The sequence below is a fragment of the Rhopalosiphum padi genome, chromosome 3 (genome assembly GCF_020882245.1).
Source record: "Rhopalosiphum padi isolate XX-2018 chromosome 3, ASM2088224v1, whole genome shotgun sequence".
Classification (NCBI taxonomy): Eukaryota; Metazoa; Arthropoda; class Insecta; order Hemiptera; family Aphididae; genus Rhopalosiphum; species Rhopalosiphum padi.
Window position 1 is genome coordinate 73,448,902 of NC_083599.1, and position 21,911 is coordinate 73,470,812.

General features: G+C 26.2%; 1 protein-coding gene across 4 annotated transcripts in view; it reads left to right on the forward strand.

Annotated features, from left to right (window-relative positions):
* Positions 1 to 21,911, forward strand: part of LOC132924360 (uncharacterized) — an 88,366-nt gene that overhangs the window by 23,914 nt on the left and 42,541 nt on the right. For all 4 annotated transcript variants that reach the window (XM_060988616.1, XM_060988613.1, XM_060988614.1 and 1 more), the window contains exon 2: positions 6,565 to 6,788. In XM_060988616.1, coding sequence (XP_060844599.1) covers positions 6,565 to 6,788 — 224 coding nt within the window. The remainder of the gene's footprint in view (positions 1 to 6,564; positions 6,789 to 21,911) is intronic.

The window sequence follows — 21,911 nt, forward strand, 5'->3', positions numbered from 1 at the left end:
TTGGAACACGATTTTTTAATATCTAACTGCTTAGTGCTTATTGTAATCAAAAGCCATGATAAATATAAATATTATTTTTATTTTTATATTAAATATACTTTACTTATTATACATATATGCTTGTCAGTAGTACACGGCACATTGGTACTTCAATATAATACGGTAATTAAATTTTTAAGGAATCGCGGGTGTACCTACGCGTTTCGTGTAAATGGTACACAGAAAAAACAGCCGACCCTAATCTAACATACCTCGTCGCACGTATATACGCATTACGCGCATTTTCGAATTTGATCAGCCAAGTGATGACATAAACCTACTGGTTACAATACAATATGTACGACGCGTCTATCGATTTAATAATAAAAACCAAACGGGACCGAATTATTATCAACGTGCATGCTTTGTATTCGCCGGAAATACGATACGTATATTTTACACAACAGACATTGTAGCCGATATTCTTTTATACATTAAAATATATAAACGAGTACAAAGATAATATTTTAATCGGTATTGTAATTATTTATATCCGTAGGCGCCTAACAATAAGGATGTTAAGAATCGACGTTCAATAAACAATAATATAATGTACCAGGTGAATCATTGTTAGGCCATATTCAAAAATGAGATTCATCTGCTAAACGTTATTCAATTCTCTCGCGTACCCAGTAATATTGCTAAACAATATAAGCGCGCCAATAAAACGTGATGTGGACGCGTATCCTACGCCATAACATATTTACCCAAAATTGCTTTTAAATTTTAATTATTCAAATATTATAACCGTGTAATATTACACAATCAAAAGCTTTCAGTTCATTGAAATTCATACTGAAAATTTAAACAACTAATCAATTTTAAAACGTTCCAGTGAAACTATATCGATATGGAATATCACGTTCAATCTTATTTGATAAAAAAAAATCACTTTATATACATAATAATAATATTGAAACTTTACTGAAGCACTTATATTTTATTTGTTTTAAATATTCAATCAATAACTGCTATTATTATTTTTTCATTGCCGTTATTTTCTTATTTTCTTAGCTTTTCAAAATATATTTTAATTGACTTACCTTTTTATTGATAAAAATTATTTTGATTATTTAATTTATAATTAAATTATAAGGTATTACTTATACTGAACTACATATTATCTTTTCAATACCTACAAAATTTTTTTACTATAATTTTAAGTGCAAAGTTTTTATTTATAGGTTAATGTACAAAGCACAACAAACTATTCTGTATTTCACATAGTGATCATTTTTATATTAAATGTGATCAATCTTAACTAAAAGTAATGTTTTTAGCAAGATCAGCAACAAACACTTCAATAGAATTAAACATTTTCTTTTGTGAATTATAATAAATAATAATCATAAAATCAGATTATGAGATTTAAAACTATCGAATTATTTCAAGTTAGTTTAAATACTTTAATTTTTCATATTTTTTACTGGGTGAAAACATTTTTTTTGATATTTATAGAAAAAAAAATAAAACGATGGTTATTAAGCAAAGAAAGGCTTATTCAAGGTCTTTCTTTTAATTATTTTAATAGCTATATTATAATTTTAACGAATGTTTGTATTTATTTTTCTTCTCAATTATCTTAAAAAGTACTAAAAATTTTAAATTTTAATCTCCTAAGATTATCAACTTTTATTAAATTTTCTACCCTGGTGTCTTTATCAAAGATGATGATTAGAGCATTTTTTTTTATTAGAAAAAGTATCTTTAGACTCAAAATATAAAAAAATACATCATTAAAAATAAATATATTCATTTATTTGCCGATAAAAAAAAATAAATGAATGTATTCTACCTTATCTCTTATTTAAGAAGTATGTATTTACATTAATATATTATACAGACTATAGCAAAGTTTCAGAGATAATACATTAAACATAATTTTAGCCACTGAAAAGTTAAAATATCCAAAATAGAGTTCAAGAACATTCTAAAATCATTAATAAACTCAATTTGTGGTTGTAATTCAAAAAAATATCATTTTGTAGTGAAGGATCATTCAAAATATTCATAAATATCCTCTTTAAACACTATCTACTACTAGTCAACTTCAACTCAAAAATATCCAAATGCACTTTATGGTCTTTGAATGTAGCATATATTTTTACATATTATTATTTACAACATACATTTAAATACTTTTTCATATATTGACATAACGTTATATTAAAAAAAATAAATTAGTTATTTATAATTACAAACAACAATATTTACATAATAGTAGTCTGCAGTATTCGTAAAATGCTATTTTAGGTTGGTCACTAATAACACCAAAAAAAAAATGTGTGATCCAAATTAAAATTGTAAATAAATATGAAACCATTTATTAAAAAAATACAAAATATAGGAAAAAATCTTAAGTATAATATTATTATAATTTACTGGAACTCGTAATATTTTCTTAACTTTGATGCTACTGCTATGTTATATATATATATATATATGCATATTAGTATAAAATTATGAATTTAAATTCAATAAAGACAAATACGAAGAAAATCAAATACTCTCATGTTTATAATAGTATTTATACAAAATTGACAATGTTATATAATATTATTTAAAGATAATAATAATAATTTATTTTTCTAATCCCTTCAACTATACCGTAACAACTAATACGAAAAACCTAAAACGTCTCTTCAAATATAAAACCTACATTATATATGTCATTCCTATGCTTTATAACAGTAAAATTACAGTACAAATTGCCTAAAAATAAATAAACAACCACAACACTCTTACATTAAATTTGGTATTTTATTGAATTGAATTCCCTATATATATATTATATATATTAACAAGACAAATGGAATGTGATCCTTACATTTCATAAATTATACTTCATACAATTTTTTAAATAGGTATTTCAGTAATACCTCGATTAACTACTATCTTAAACTGGACTGTTAGGATGATGGATAAAAAAAAAATTATTTTTATATTTATAATATAATTATACTTATATTAATTTTAATATTATAGGTATTGGTGTATAAACTATAAGATGATAAAATAAAATATTTTTAAAAAATAAGTTTTTTTTTTAGTTTGATTATACTAATCCCTAACTCTTTTCACAGGGAAGTTTTTTAATTTTTCTATAAGTACGTGTATATTCATTATTCATAATACAGGCGTGTAATATTCTATTTATAATATTCACGTAGCCATTATAACGCGAATGACAAAAATTGACGGATGAGAGAGAAACGGATAATAGAAGTTTTACTGTTAATATAAAACATTTTAAAAAGATTTACGTATCATGAATTTTTTTATTTATTCGTACGCTGTGATAGTTTTGTACGATATTAATAAATAAACAAAATTAATTCAATGATCAACATGTTTTTGAATTTTTTATAAGACAAAATATTGGCAGATGCTTATTAATATTGAGGATTGAGTTACTTGAGCTGATTATGTTTCATATAAAAGTTTAATCATTTTCATTCATTTTTTAATAATGAACCGTATTCGCATGATATTACCATACTTTAATTCTTTACCATTATATATTAGTTACATATATATTTTATAAATTTGTATGATAATATTATTTATTACCAATAAATCGCTATTATTTTACTATTTCAAATGACCCTATTTACGAATGTAAATATTTTAATACGACTGAAATCGATTTTAGTGAATTCTATTAAAATCGCAATTTGACTATAAATTTAATTTTAATTTTTTTTTAAATTTAAAAATATCATTATCAGTATTTAGTTGTTGTATAAAATTTCCTTTTCTCACTATGTTATTATACATATACATATATTTATACATACATATTAAATATAGGCTGTTTGTCTGAATAAAATTCTCAAATCGAATCCGACCGAATTAGGTTATCATTAAAAATGTATTGCATATTTGAGCATGATATTAATGATATTAAAACGACTTTAATAGTATATTTTCCGTATATTTAATAATATATTTGTTCCGTTTCACAACGTGTAATACTAATATGCCATCTATTCGATGTTTTTTTTTCTAAAATGTTTTTATATTATGAAATATGTCAGTACCGCATAAAACATAATATTATGCATTTACATTTATACGTGCACTTGTAAGGGTGATCGTACCTCTACTTTTGGTTTTTTTTTTTGAATAATTCAGAAAAAAAAATGAATTCTTTCTTGAAAATGTGACAAAAGGTTGGAATTAGTTACTTCTATTTCTTAGGAAGGAGGAATGTAATGAATTCATTTTTAAAAGGAACTCCAAAAAACTGAATATATGCGTGAGTTTAAATTATCATATGCACGCGCGTGTATGTATACTAAAAACGATTTTCCAGAAAATACGGGTATAATAATGATAAATACCCAAGTAAAAGCACTGAGAGTGGGGGTGGATTACATATATTACTCGTGCTTTTCGTAATTTAACTTTACGGTAGGAGTGTGGCGTGTAAATGAATTTGGAATTTACGACTCTGAGCATAAACGACGTGGTATTTGAATTTGTTTTTATGTTTATGCATTTGCCTTTCCTCTTATTCTTTCCACGTGGTCACTAATACATTTCACATTAGTATAACGCTTAAAGGTTCGCTTAATTGTATTTTTTGTTGTTGTTGTTGTTAGTGTTGTTATTATTTTTTTCTTCCCAACCACCGTTTTCCCTAGTTATATTCGACCAATGGCGTAGTGAAAGATAAACATGAATAACATAGTACACAAGCACACAAATACTTCCATACTTCGGTTTTGTTATGTGTGAGTTACTCACAGTTCTTACTATAGCTATATTATTACTATTATAATTCTAAGATAATATAACATGTATCAGAAAAATTGCGATCATACCTTTAATTATATGTAAGCATTGATTAACTGATTCGTTACGATTAAGAAATAAGCGTAACTTTGAAGTATTAGTGTTTGAAATAATCACAAAAGCATGCACTATGTGTATGAGAAACATTATTCAAGTAACTATTGTAACTGTGATAAATGTGTAAAATAGCTAACTCATATTCTTCTTTCATTTTTTTAATTTCCTTTATATTAAACTTTGTAGCTGAATCCAAATTGAGCACCGAAACTAAAAAACATTCTAATTGAGTACCGAGAAAAAAACTAACTATATCAATTAAGTAAAAAAAAAAACCGATTCTTCTTATAACAAACTATGTTTGTTTTTTGGAACTCAATTCAAAGCACTGACGTTATAACTAAATCTGAGGCTATAGTTTATAATCATTACTCAAGAATGAAAATCAATGTTTCCGAATTGTTTGATCTAGAAATCAATTTTACTGATATTTATCTATTACGATTCTCACCACTAAGTCTCAGCATAACAATATTATAAAGTACATAGTTGATAACCTATAAATCATCACGCGTGTTAATCGTTTACTGGTGTAAATTTATTTTTTTTCGATAGTAAACACATCCCAACGATTATTTGTACCGACAATATTAGTATTATGAATTAAGATTATTAAATAATAATAGTTTGCGTCAAATAAAATCCTTACAAAGTGTGCCTCATACTCATCCACATCTATCTGCTGCTTGTTTTACCTGCTCTTCCTGATCCACTTACAGGATTACTTCAATTATCTTTTAGAATATCATATACAGCGATTTAGCTACCTATTTTGTTTTTCTGCCGGATCCGGAAAATCCTTAGGTTATAGCTTATCAATAAAAATTGTATATCCCTACATAAGCTTGGAATATTATGCATATTTTTGTATGGTTATTAACCGTGCGTATAACATTATTTTATAATTACATAAATTGTTTGTCATTATTAATATAAATAATAATATTACTTATTATGAATTATATACTTTTATGGTTTTGTCGACTATACGAACCGACACCATTACCATTATTAGGTAATTTATTTTTTCAAATAATAAGTATAGCAATAAAGCTGATAATATGAGTTTTTCAAAGAATTGATTTTTAACATTTAACCATGCTTATGAATATCATGTAATAATTGTTGTATTATCGTTGTTCCACATTTGAAGTCCACGTACAATCAAAAATACAATTATTATGTCAATTTATTTATTCGGGGAAACTTTTTTGCTAAAGGTTTTCTTGATAATATTGTTACATACATCGATTATTATTATTTTGTAATAATTACTTGGTATGGCATACTGATTTGCTCAGCGATAATAAACGACAACGACTTTATCGAAACTAATGATTTCGTTTCAAATGTACGTGTGTTGTTCATATTATTACCTATTACCTCTGACATTGGGGCGTATTATTGAGGTAGATAACCGAGGGTACGTAAGACAATAGTGATACATAATATTATGTACACCTGTACGAATGAAATATTGTGTCTCTTTTAATATTTTAGTATTTTACGGTATTGCGGACGCGGACGCCATCAATCAGTCTAAACTGTATTAAAATGTTATCATACCTATTTTGTTTTTTTTATCACCCAGACAGCTTTTTTTCAAAATAAACACTTATCCTAAAAATCTAATTTGGAATAACACAAAAACGACTTCATTGCGTGTTACAGATGAAATGCAAACTATATGCAAAACACATTTTCTGCAACAAGTGTACAGAAAAATCGAAGGTGCGGTATTGGACTCACAAAACGAACGGAACTTGGACTGTGTGACAACGTTTCAAACACATTCAATCTTACAGAGGTTTATGATACATTTTGATCGTTTGCAATTGGACTGCAACGATCATTTGTTCATATTTGATGGCGCCCATGCAGTTGGACAACATAAGGTAGGTCAATTGATAATTGTATTGCATAATATTATAGTCGTTTAATAAAACAGCATTGACATAATATGGAAAACTAAATTTTAAAAGGGAGTTCATACAATTTCAGATGTACGGTAATGTTACTTGGATGAGTAATATTGTAAGCAAAAAAGATATAAATATAATATTATGACAAGAAATTAAAACTATTATATTAGTTTTAGTTTTTATTTGACTAACTACATTTTAGAAATAAAAATTCGCATAATGCCATTTAGTTTATAACTGCGAATTAGTTGGTAAAAAGTTTTTTTTAATTCATCATGTATTAAATTTGTGTCCCCACACCAGTAATTCTGATTATAATAGCCGCATTGATACCCATGTTTCCATGTGAAACTATCGCAATACTCATAACTCATCAGTAATGAAATAAACCGTGTCGTTTTGTGTTTCATCACTGTCGGTCCTAGTGGAATATTTGATATCGGTTTTGGCCATTTCAATCAAGTTGGTCTGGCGTTACGGAAGTAAGAATATTTCCGGCTACAAAAGCGTTGACCTCGGGTGTCGCATTTACTTTGATTTACCAAGGTCCGGTAAAGATTTTAATGTTATCGTTATTCGTTTCACAGTTGCCGGAAATGAATTTAGATTATTCGTATAAATACATGAATATATAAATCTAAATAATATAATACGTATATATATTCAAAATATAATAATATATATATATATTATATAGTATAATGTATTTTCAAATAGCCGATTTATCGCAAATGCTATGGTATAGTGATTGTTTTGAATACAATTCTCATTTTGGAAAGAGAAAATGTCATTATAAGTTATAAGCCTCTATCGGCTCTTTTTAGTGCATTAATTTCTATTCACATATTATATAGTATACATTATACTATGTATAAAATTACTCGTGTTCAAAATACGTTGTATCACGTACCTACCTACTTAGTTTTAATAGGTGAAATTATGATTTGTTTTGCGACACGGTATACGTATATGTGCGTGTCATATTATTATTGAAATAATTTAACGGTTAACCGAATAATAATAACCCTGGGCTACAAAGAAATGGGTCGATTTCCCTTTTGGCCACACGCATAGTTTGTGATGAGTGAATAAACGGGTCGGGTGGCAATGCGATAAAAAAAAAGTATTTAAATTTTCTGCCGAAATATGTGTACGCGAAAGGGTCGCCAGTCAAACACCGTGCACGTACGTCATTTACGTATTATTTACCCTCTGATGTACTGTGGATGTATTACTAAAATAGCTAAAGGAATAATACCGTCAAGTATCGCTTCTGCCGTGTACGGCTCATTTCTCATTGTTTTCAACATCACAACCGCGGATGTGTAGTATACGCATCAAAGCGGCATGATTTCGTGCATTTGTATCAAACTCACTGATTTTAATTATTATCATCCGTACCTATCTATCTGCTGTAACGGCTCACGACCCGAAAGTTATTATCTCGAATCATCGTGATCACGCGGGCAGCGGTAGTGCAAGCTTGCATTATTACTCTGCAATTCTGTATTAGTCGTTCGTGTGGAGCTCAAATTTTAGATTCAGCTATACATTAATAATAACGATCGAAAACATATTATATGTTTCACTTAAAACGGATTTTCTGGTTAATTGACTAAAATATACTTTTTGTAGTACGTATACCTACCTATTATATATATATATATATATATATAGGTAGTGTATTAGTCTAAAAAAATAATAAAACCAGTTTATATGAAAGTTTAGAAAGCTTATATGAAGTATCTGAAATATAATTTATCTATATCGGAAACCACCAATGAAAATAAATTCTCTGACAGCTTCTATAAGATATAAATTTATATTTCCTATATTATATTATATTTAATTAATAAATATAAATATTATATATATATATATATATAAATATACAATTAAGTTTAATTTTAATGTTACCTACTCATAGTAGGCCCGTAATAAGCTATATTTTTCAAAAGTATCCTATAACAGAAATAAAGTGTTAAGAGATTATATAAAATAAATAATATCCCATCAAAATTGTGTATAAATAAATTGAATTAGTTATATTTAGATATACAAAAGCTAATCGATTCATTAATGAAAAATTGGAAAATATGTTAGGTAAAAAATTAAAACAAAATTAATTGTATTAATTTTCGTTTAATCGATAGTTCCTAACCATATTAACGTACTTTTCGAATATATTATACTTTGTATATTATACTTCGTTGAACTATAGATACTTTTTAACTAATTATATAACTATAATGATGTCATAAAGATTTTTATTTAAATCATAATAATTTTTTAAAACTTTCGAAAAAGTATTTACAGTCAAATATATTATATATATATCAAAATTATACACCATATTAATAAAATATGATGGTTATATAGATATAGGTGGCTTAAGCTACTTATTTAAAAATTACACTGAAGTAATATAAATGCATAGCAGACTTAAATTTAATTTAAAATGTAAATGTTAAGTATTAAATCTTGGAAATCATATTTAAATTGCAATATTTTATCTCATACAGAAAAAAAATGTGTATTTTTAACTCTATTTTTTTTTTATTCGAATGATTGTATACAGTTACACAAATCTTCTATATAATAAAATACCTAATACAAGTTTTGTACTAGAATTATGTATTGTATGTAAGTAGATTTAATATTTAAGTAATAATATAACTTATAATCAATGACAATTTTTTTGAAAATTATTATATTATAAATAGTGTAATTTATTTTATAACGTTAAAATGTATTATAATGTTAATTATTGTTTAAATAGAACTTTTATTGGAATTCTAGACAGAAATATAATAAAAGGTTATAAAAACTTTTCAACACAACTATTATATTAAGATGGTCAAAATTAATCATTAAACTATTAAATTGTATTTTAAGAATATTTATATACCTTTATATCATAACATATCTTTATTACATATCATGTATCTGTGATATGTGTACAATAAAATGTAACCCTAAAACAAATAAAAATATTATTTGTTTTCTTTGTAAGCACCACTGAATGGTCATAATTTATAAAGTTAATTAGTCAAAGTTTTACGTTTAAAATGCATTAACCAATGAGTGAATACAGTCCAATCGACTAAATTGTATACTTGTGTGAGGAAACTGATACATGGGTGTAAGAAATAGGTGATGATTATAATAGTATGAATGATTTAATATAAAGAAAACAAACAAAAAAAAATAATAATAAAAAAATGGGTGAATGGAGGGTTACATAAATACGAGAGTTCAAAATAGCGTGCAGAGACAACTTGCGTTATTGCTCTCAGACAAAGCTTTATGAAAACTATTGAAAAGCAACGACAACCTTATATCTTACGGATGGAAAATGCGTCCGAGAATGCACTTCAAACACAAATTCTTCTGCTCTCCTGACACCCGCCGCCGTTACTCATTTCCGGGTGGTCGGCTTTTGTCTGCCAACGATATATTATAACGTATATATATATTATAAATGTTAGTGTATATGTGTGTGTAAGTATGTGTATGTATGTGCTTGTAAAATTGAGTAATAATATATATATGTCTTTACTATAGTGTTGTGTTCTCAACATGTCTGTTGCTTATGCGATTCCGAACAAAGTCTTGAGTAGGATATCACTCAAAAATTGATAAGAATATTAAAGTCATACCATGCACAGATTTTAAGTATTTGTTTAAAGGGCTTGCGTATATGTAAATATTTGAGATTATAATAACAGCATAACAATAGTACAATAGATAGTACAATAGATCACATTTTATTTGTATTTGGTATGCGACTAATTATGTAAGACATCCTAACTGAATTCCAAAGGTTCCATAAGGACCAGCTTAACCTTAACATATCAGAAAACTTCGACTCATCTCTCGGACCAAAATAATTTGATTGTTAAGTTTTTAAAATCAAATTATTTGTAAAATAATTAAAAAAAATAAATAAATACTTAAACAAAATTAAAATGTTATAGGCACCGTATTGTATTTATATTTATTAATAAGTGCCTTAGATGTAATATATCTAACCTCTCTTTAAAAAACTCATGAAAATACAAAGTAACTGATAAACACCATTGACGTCTAAGTCTTGAAAAAGATCAACGATAAAAATAACCATATTCAGTCATTCCTCGGAACCTTAATAATAATTCATTACTACATACATATACGCATCATACATACAAGAATATGTATTCAACTTGATTTCAGTTTGTTTGTTATTGTCACGTATATGTGTGTAATTGAGTGGTTATAATTTAACTGATGAACGAAAATACAATTTGTAACATTAATAATAATATAATATTCAAAACAATTTTAAACGGTTGTCTATAAAACATATTCATTGTTTTTTTTTTTGTGCTGTGATATAAATCTGATACATAAAATAATAATTTTAAGGACATATTAATTTTAAATTGGTTAAGTAAATCATCACATGATAAAAATATAATATTTCTACACACTGATTTTACTTGAATTATAAACAATTTTATTTTATATTAACCAAATTAAATATAAATATCATACTTAGTATAAATATATACATAAGTAAGTTAAATGATTTTAATTGTTATATAATTCATGGCTTCTAACTGCTTAACTAAGTATAATAAAACCTAATAAACACATTTCTGTACACATCACAAATTAAAATTAGTAACGTAGGGCTGAGTTAAATTTTGTAAAACGCTAAGTATATTTAGGAAAATGTCAAAATGTGTAAATGCCATATCAATAAATAATTTACTCATTGTACTATATTATTAAAACTTTAATAATGCTATAAATTCAACAGTTACTGATGTATCATTATAGCTCCAGTGCTCCACGTAACCTAATCGCATCATTACATGTAATGTTGACTGATTGCGTCTTCCAGTTTATAACTAGGATCCATTTCACTGTTTAGTTCACTAATTTTTCCTCTTAGAGAATAAGGTTATATCATGTATATAAAATAACATATTGTACATATAAAAAAAATCATTTCGTCTTGATCTCTGAACTACCCACTTGTGATATGAATTGATAAAGACCTTGGGGTAATCTTAATTTGTATTAGTTGTTAAGCTATGAATTACAATAAATGTCGCTTACAAAAGTATTAACGGGTCCGATTTTATTATTATTATATCTCGTAAGTATATACATTTTAAAAATTCATTCAAAAATATATTGCTAAACATTTTAATACAGTTTAAATTTATGAATTACTTAACTTACCAAAAATAAGATAAAACAAATAACCATATATGTAAAGTTTTGTCATTATATTATTATAAAAATAAAATGTCACAGTAACTATAATGTATATCTATTAAAGTTTAAACTATCGTTATTGAAAAATTGATTTCTGCCGACGGCAGCATATTTCTACCAACCTAACAATAAAATATTACGATGCATTCATATTGTACATTAATGAAATCCTACAAACTTCATCACTGCTTGTGAAAAATATTTTATTTTAATTTTAATTTTTTGATTTGTCATAAATTAAAAAAATAGTTATTAGAAAATAAATAAATAATATGTTAACATTGATTTGTAGATTGTTACTCTTTACATATAACTTTATATTTTTCTTTATCTGCTTCTTATTCAAAATTATATTGGACTTTTGCTATTTTTACTTAAAATTTACGATAAAAAGAAAAAAATATATTTAGTGAGTGCTATCTATAGGACCCATAGTCAAAAGCATAAAGTTAATGCATTAGTCTTTGATTACAAAAGGCATAATTTTTTACGAGATAAACCGAAAAATGGATATTCACTCTGAGATGTATTTTGAAACTTGAAATCTTAGCTATTCATCCGATAATATTATACAAATCTGAGTTTTGAATATACAACTGTAGTTTAATATTGTGTTTTGTTAGGCATGATAATACGATAGATATATAGTGGAAACAAAAGTTTTTAGTACAATATTTGGACGAGTATAATAATTTTAAATTTAAAAAAGACTCACATATAACTATTATGTTATATTGATAAAATATTCAATAAACAAAATAATAAAATACCTGATTTAAATGCACATTCAAATATCGGCAATCGACTTTTAAAAATTTACCGGAGTATAATGTTGTATAATATGAATACAATAAACATTTTGTATAATGACCTAGCTAGTTTTTAAATCTATCCCTAAGTACCCACCGTATCTTAAGTTTATATTTTTTATATAGTTTAATCACAATATGTATTATATGGGTCCCGATGGAACTTATTATCTCGTTTGCAAAGTCATTATCTGTCCTACGTTTAATGGTATTTGTTTTTAAAGAAATTCTGAACAAATTGTGTGTATCGTGTTACATATTTTATAAACAACTAATTCTAATTTTACAAATAGGACTTTTCGAGATGAACGCTTTTCTGTTTATGTGATTTTTATGAGCTCAAAAAACAATCAATATATTAATCGATTGTACGTCTATATTATTATGTTCTATAAAAGTCTTAGAGGACTATCGACAACAACAGTGTTATAATAAGAAACTTTTATATAAGTACCTACATTTTTATTATGTCATTTTTTCAACCTAGTATACCATCTCCACTGCCACCACAGCTTGCTATTTAAACCGTCTCTGTTTATCGATCGTTCGTTAACGAGAAATGAAAGTTTTCTTGCATTTTATATAATAATAATTTTTATTCTTTTAATTTGGATAATATGCTTTTAAAAGTTAAAATTGTATTATCTTTTTGATTTCCGTTTATAATATATTGTATATTATGTAATATATATATACTTAATAAATGAGTAATTTATTAACGTTTGAAATCGTGGTATTATATTTCCTTTTCCCATTTACATATTATATAAAATATAAATTGAAGATTTTTCCAAAATTAATAAAATTGTTTATTACACAAACAAACATGATTCTAATGCTTAGTAATCCTTCTACATAGTTTATTACATACAAATATGCATTCTGCTGTTTCTAACTGGTTTCATTTTGATAATTATTGCAATAAGTTGAAATTTTATTTTAACATTAATGTTTTATGAAAACAGTTTTATCATTCGTGAGTTGAGTGCACTAAAAAGTAATTGGAACCAAAATTGTATGTTTTAAGTGACAGAGTTCCTCTTGAGTCACGTATCTCTCTTAAAACAAAATGTCAAATTATCGCGGTACTGTCACCCTTCAAAAATTTATAAAAAAATCTCAATTACATTGTTAGTTGGGTTTAAGTTTTTTTAATTATTAAAAAATTCTGATTTTTTTAGTGCGTAGGCGCAGTGTATTGAACTGAAATCTCAACATTAATGTTTTATCATTTTTACTTACTAGTTGGAACTTTTAAGTTTGTTTTCAACGCATATTATTTGTTTTATTTTTAAACGATTGAACATACACTACTGTTAAGTGCGTTTCATTTAATAATATTTTGTTATACATAAATTGTTAAACACAATTTTTCAGCCATGTATTTTAATCACGATTAATTATTTAGACTTAATAAAGTTTAGAGCATCTTAAAATGTTGATTATCTATGGCGTCTATTATTCAGTATTCACTGCAGGGCTGTGTCTGCTATGAAAGGATTTGAACAATTTCTGTCTATTAAAATTGCACCTTTGTACTGCGAATCTTATTATAATAATATATTTTATAGGTTGGGTGCCGTTTTCACGTGCCATGCGGTAACTAATAAAACGCTTATTTATCGTCGGGGTATTTTCATCACTTAGGTATTCGTGTGCACGTTAAAACTTTATCGCGAGAAATTTGAAAAGTTTACGTGAAAAACTCGAGTTTTGCTGACTTGAAATATTATGATATCGATTTGATCTTATACCACCATTGAACGTACAATAAACAATGAATATAATATATTTCAGTGTGTATATTAAAATCTATAAGGTCACAGGCTTGCAGTGTTTTAGTAATCTAGATTTTATTATTCGATTGAATATAATATTGATCTATTTATTAGACTAATTTTCTATGTCAAAATTTTTACTTAAAATTTTTTATTTATTTTGATTATAGTATGTATTAACGTGATAACTGATAACTCTTTTTTCACGGACACTTTAGTGAGTTATATTATAACCCAATTAATTTTATTATTTTATATGATATATATACTCGTATGTATATAACTATACATTATATTATATTTATAATATATATATATATGCATATTCCATATATATTATAAAATATGTAAATACAAATATATATATAAGTATAATATGTTCTAGTATTATTTTGGATGGTATAAGTGATGAGATTTTATTATTTTTCTAAATACATGTCATTATTTTATATATATATATTTTTTTTATATACCTATCTATATTTATTTTTATTGATAATTTATATTTATTTTAAAATACAATTTAACCGTACAATGAATACCTAAATGTTAAAGAAAAATATATAATATTTTATCAATGAAAATTAATCAAATGCTATATATTTTTTCTATTATCCAAATAATTTATTGAAATATTAACATTTTTTATAAAAGCAAAGAGATCCTGATTATTAAATAATAATACACGTAGATTGTAATTAAAAACCTATAACCTAAAAAATCCATTTTGATAAAAAAATACAGATAACATTTTGATTTATATATATTAATGTAATTTTAAGACTCATAAATATATACAAATGTCATATTATACAAATAAAGATAAAAAAATCTATTAAAAAACGTAATGATTAATATTTTAGTATAGCTAAAGTTAACCATTTCAATATATTGAGTATATAGACTGTGTTGCTTAATATAACGAATATGTTATTATTTGTTTGTATACACTGATTATACTATTAAACATAATAAATACGTACAATTTCGTTTCTCAGCAAAATTTTTAAATTTTTTAAAATAAAGTGCGATGTATTATGACCAATATTTTCTTTTTTAAGATATTATATTAATTTAAAAAATAATTTTTTTCCAATTTTAACTATACGTAGTATTACATCTTTAATATGAAATGCACTAATATACTAGTATTTTTATTTTTTTGAAAATTATAAATATAATAAATTAATAAATAATTGTTGTATTATACATTTATTAAAAAGTTCAGTGCATTAATTAAATATTATTACTCCAGTAGAAGAAATATTTAAAATGAATAAAATTAAAATCAAAAAACTTTACTTTTACCCGTAATATTGTACACGTAAATGAGATCACGTCATATTTATCTAACTAGCATAATATTATAAAAATATATCATAATAATCGACATGACGTCGATGGAATTTATAAACGCCTACGCGCGCATACTCGTTTAATACTCGTATACTATAATAATAATAAATAAATCAGACTTACGTAAAAAGATGACAATATAATAGTAGTGATCAAAACGCGCGCGTATCTGAGTGTGTGGGTGTGTGTGTGTGTGCGTGTGTAACCCTATTGTTATTAATCCTGATGCTCGCTAAATGCGCGGTTGCCATGCCGACGTCGGCAGCGTTTGAAAAGGACAGCAGCAGCCCGGATGTCCGTGCGTGCATGTGCAAATAACCGTCTCTGTGGCAAGTGATTACCACGAACGACACACACGCGCGCGCGCGTACTCGCATTCACACAATTTGGTAAAATATTTGGATTTATTATTATTATTATTATTGTCATCACACTGTCGACGTTCAACAATTGTTTTCGACAAACGATGTGTCAGTAATATTACTAATTAGTAATTATTTTACTACTTTACACGCGGAGTAACGTCTTGTTTAAGTTTATATTCATTTTACAAGTCACTCGTTTCGTATTTCAGTGATATTAGAATCTTGAGCTATTCGAGGAAAACGAGTATTGCAGTTTTACAGGATGGATTTAAGTGTATTGTATTATAAATTACCTATAATATCTATCCATTGAAATAAATCTCATTTTTTTTAAAATAGAAAATCTAAATTTATTGTTATCGTACAACGTGCCTAACGCGAATTACTGGCATGCGTCTTAGAGGCCATTTTTTTACATAATAGTATAGATATTATTTTCGAACCATACATCTGGCTCTCCCCTTTACGACGTCGGAGTAGCTAAATTGCCTATCTATGTAGCCGTGTTATAAAGTAGAGCAACGATTACTAATGATATAGTTTTATTTTAATCACCTTTCATATTATTATCATTAGGTATAGAGCAATATTAAAAGTAATTAAATATTAGGTATTTTTAAATGATAATTGTCAATATGTTCCAATATACGACTAAAAATAAAACAATTTTACGAATTCATATTGCGTTCATAATAACGTGTCATTATTTCTTAGGTATTAGTAATCACCAACAATTTTATATGCACGGGATTGAAATTAGATTCAGATAATATTATTAAACATATAACATATTTTAAATATTATTTTAAATTGTATAGTTCTTAAACACCCAAATAACAAAAAAAAAAACTTGTGAAAACAAAAAAAAATAAAATACATTTAATAATAATATATTGACACATTTTTACAGAAAAAAACTCATTATCTGCTTTAAAAGAAAATACATTTTTTTTAAGTGAAAAATTCCAACAAACCGATGGCCTTTAATACTTACTCACTTCAGTGTCGATTTTATGAAAAATAATGTAAAAAAAATATTTGAAATAACAAAAAAGAAATATAATGTTAAAATAACGACTCAAATACTTAAAAAAAAAATGTGGCAAATACTTTTAAATACAAAATATAATTTGTTTTATAACCGGATTAATATTTTTGTTTGTCGTGTATGACTAATAAATAGCTACACATTTGATAGGACTCTGGTATAAGTTGATTTATATCTAAGTGTATACATTATAACGATAGCAGTCTGTAAAAGTGTTAGCAGTTTTCCTCTTAAATTTAAAAATATTTTATTTGTTTACCCCAATATTTAAGGAAAATAAAATACATATATAATGCATTTTTTGTTTTTTATTTCAGTATTTGATAAAAAATCAGTAATTATTAACCCAATATAATACATTGAGTCTATATCTCAATTAACTATATATATTGAGTTTTATTTCAAATAAAACATCTACAATTTATTTTTTTATTCCCGTAAAGTCGTTGGTGTTGAACCATATAAAAAAAAACTATTGAACGATTGAACACGTGTGACCTTTATGACCATACGATTGAGTATAAAATACTTAATATTTACTATATCAAAGGACTAACGGATGACTAAAAAAAGTTCTAACGTTTGACCACGAAATTGGAATTATGCAATGATGCCTTATTTTTATTTTAGTTATTTTTTTTTTAATGTTGAAATCATTTTTATTTCTATTTTTAATACCGTTATATTTTATTATGTGCATATAATTACTATATAAATATACAATGTAAAATACACTTTAACAGTTCATCTTATCATTGACGGTCGATACAAATATTAATAAACAATTTTAGTATCCCTCTACGAGTTTGTTTTACAATTATTGGCATACACCGCATTAGTGTGTGGGTACTGGTATTCAAGGATGTTACATTACGAATGGCGAGTATGGTGTTGCCTAATGTTAAGAAAGCTCTACGGAGTTTTCTCTTATTTCCCAACCGTTTCCGATGTTATAACGATTTCCGTCGACCACACAGTGTACAATAGCAATATCGCACGCATGCGATTAACGATGCAAGCGCATGTGTATAGAATGTACTGTATGATCTAATAACATCTGGCGGTGTATCATGGTCGCATAAAGACAAATTACGAATGTGAAAAACACGGATTTTGCAAACAGCGTTTAGCAGAGGTGGATGAGGGGAGGGGGAGTAGGTATCTTACTCGTTCATAACAATATATTATACTACACGTTGAAGTGGCACGCGATCCCAAATGTAACGGCCCCGATACAAGAACAGTGAGCTGCAGTTCTCCGAAAGAGCCCGAGCGCGTTTTTCACGTAATAACGTTACGACCGAAATATTAAAGTGTGCGCAAAAAGTGGGCAACAGTGGTCGTAAGTCCACCTGACGTTGTCCAACGTGATTACCGAATAACGCACGTGCGGCCCGCGCTCCAAATCCAATATGATATTACGGCGGGCCCCGGGGTTATAGGAAATCCTATGGTAAGGTATTATTGTTGTGTTTTATTTTCCTTACCGTATCCTATATTATTATTAAAGACCGCCGTTGACCAACACACCGCGCGCGCCGTTATTGCACTCGGAATGTCTATATATACCCGTACCGTATTATACATTTAGAAAACGTATTGCAACAACGCCACGCGCCGACCGCAATAAGGCGATCGTAAGTCTACGGAAATACAATAGTATGCTATACGCCCGTCCGTACAAAGAATCGTAAATAAATCGTTTGCCTTTTTCCGAATTCACCGGTCGTAATAATAATATTAAGTGTACAGTATTCAGTGTCAATACACTGCAAGCGAACGTATATATAATATATATATATATATTACATCATTTCACTCGTCGTTACCACGGCGTAAGTTTTCTTAAAACCGTTACACTGTTCAACGTGATTACCGAACAACACACATACATTTCAAATCCAATAAAATTTTATAGCTTCAGAGTCATAGGAAATCCGAAGTACTTTCCCTTTACATTATCGCCATTTCTAACGTTAAATATTGCAATTGACCACCACGCCATATCTCTTATATACACTACAGGGACACATAGCCAACTGGCGGTTTTCCAACACCTTTTTTTTCATTGCCTATCTTACTTTTAAAACTTTTATACAAATAGGTCAATTTTATTATATTTTTAATTGACAATTTAAATTCGTATTAATCGGTTTTATGTGTCATTGCCTGCATAGATATTATGTAGATTATACATTATTCTATAGATAAGTAATATAGTATAGTATTCAAATTAATATTGGTTATTTTTTAAATTAGAGACCTAGGCTATACTATGACGTGTTTTGACTATTCGCATTTGCCAATTTGTGTAAATGTAATTTTTTTATTATATTTTAATAAATCAGAATAATATTTTGACATGTAATAAGATAGAGTTAGGTATTGCATTTACCTACACTTAATTATTGCATAAATCATTTTCTGTATAATACCTCTCCGTTATAATAACGTATTTTTAAATAATGAAATAGGATTGGAAAATGTTTACCAATTAACTTATTTTTACATACCGCTATTTCAAAATTAATATTCAATAACATTTACAAAATATTTTACTACGACAATAAATATATGGATACGTATTTTATTATTATTGAGTTTAAAAAAAAAAATAGTTAATCAAACATTTCCTGGTATATAAATGTACATATTTAGTGGATCGATAGTTTCCATAATAATATATATATATATTATATTATAATAATATTACAGCTACACCACATATTTGTATTGTTCCTACATTTAGATACAACACAATATAAATACGAATTTTTAACTTAATTAATTTTTTTTTATATATACAGCATACGTTTTTATTAAAAAAATTTAGTTTATATTTAAATATAAGTAAAAATTTTCATCGTGGTTTGGGTGGAATTGAAATTATTACATATTATGATATTTGTCCCCTATTTTATCATCAACATTGTTAAAAAACCAAATAATTTCGTTGGATTTTATTTTTTCTTGTATATCAAAATATTATATTATAATTCATATGTTAATTTAATTTTAAAAAATCATGTGGGTATTATAATATAATAATATAACGTACCTACATTTATTATATTCACATACATTCTGGTGTTTGTAGTATACATGTTGTAGCTATGCATTGACCACAGTGATTGGTATAATTTTTATTTTTAACAAATACTCGTGAAACATTAAATTTGTGTTGTTTATTTTGTACGTGATTGAATTTAATGTGTGTAATAGCTACTGTGTTAACGTCAAGCGTTAATTGGGGCGATGAAGATACCTTAATATATATATATATATATATAATTTTAATGGAAAATAAATTATTTAAAAGCTTAAAACAGCAAATTAAAATGTATACCAAAAGCGAGATTATCAATTTTAATCACGTTATAAGTTAGTTGATATATAAAATATTCATTTTGATAAATCACGGAATTTAAGTATATTTTTCAAAAATCTTGGAACAATAAAATAGTATGAAATACAAATTTTTTTCTGCTGATGTACACGTTACTTTTATAATACAATGGGAATTTAATAATTTAAAATTAAATAATTTAGCTATAACTCCTACGTATTTTTTTCTATTGTTAAGTACAAAAATTGCCATTTCTCAGCATAATGACATATATATTTCTATAAACTGTATTTTAAATTCATAATATCACCTTTAATAAATATAACTCTGCAGTTTTAAACCTTTATAGTTTTGTCTTATATAAAAATATAATTTATTTGTATTAACTACCTGGGTATATATATTAATTTACACAAAATAAAATACTAAACTAAAATTGTTTTTTTTTTTTTTTAACGGTTTTGGCCATCATAAAGTTGTAATGAGTATACAATATTTTCAATACTCTGATTGATTGATCTTTCAGCTTAACATAAAACAAACACAGTGTTCGACGAAAAATTACAATCTATTGACTATAATATTTTAATAAAATCATTTTTTTTCTGTCCGTAAAAACCGTATTAATTTGAACACAATTTGTAATATGTATTGTATGTGTCACGTGAGTTCCATCGTCACCACCGACGTCGTAAAATCTCCTAACCCTGCGTTTAATAATATGTAGATTAGTAGATTGTATAACTTTTACGATTTACATAACTCGTTCATGAATATTTTATTACGTATTAAACTTATAAAAATACACTAGAAACGTTTACGCTGAAAGTTCTATAATCTACTACATACCATTTTTCTGACCACAGTCAACCAATATCGACGGTATATTAATATTATTTTATTTCGCTGCCTCCTCATGTCAGGTCATACGGGAGATCGATATTAAATTGTTGTATAGATATTATTCAGCTATTTTGTTCGGTAGACACACACACTTAGAACATCTATTCAATTTTGTATCTACTAGTCCATGTACTTTGTATTCGTAAATGTACAGAATTTTCTTCGTTAATATATTATATTATGCTACAGTAATATTGTATTCACCTAATCTACTTCCTACTGC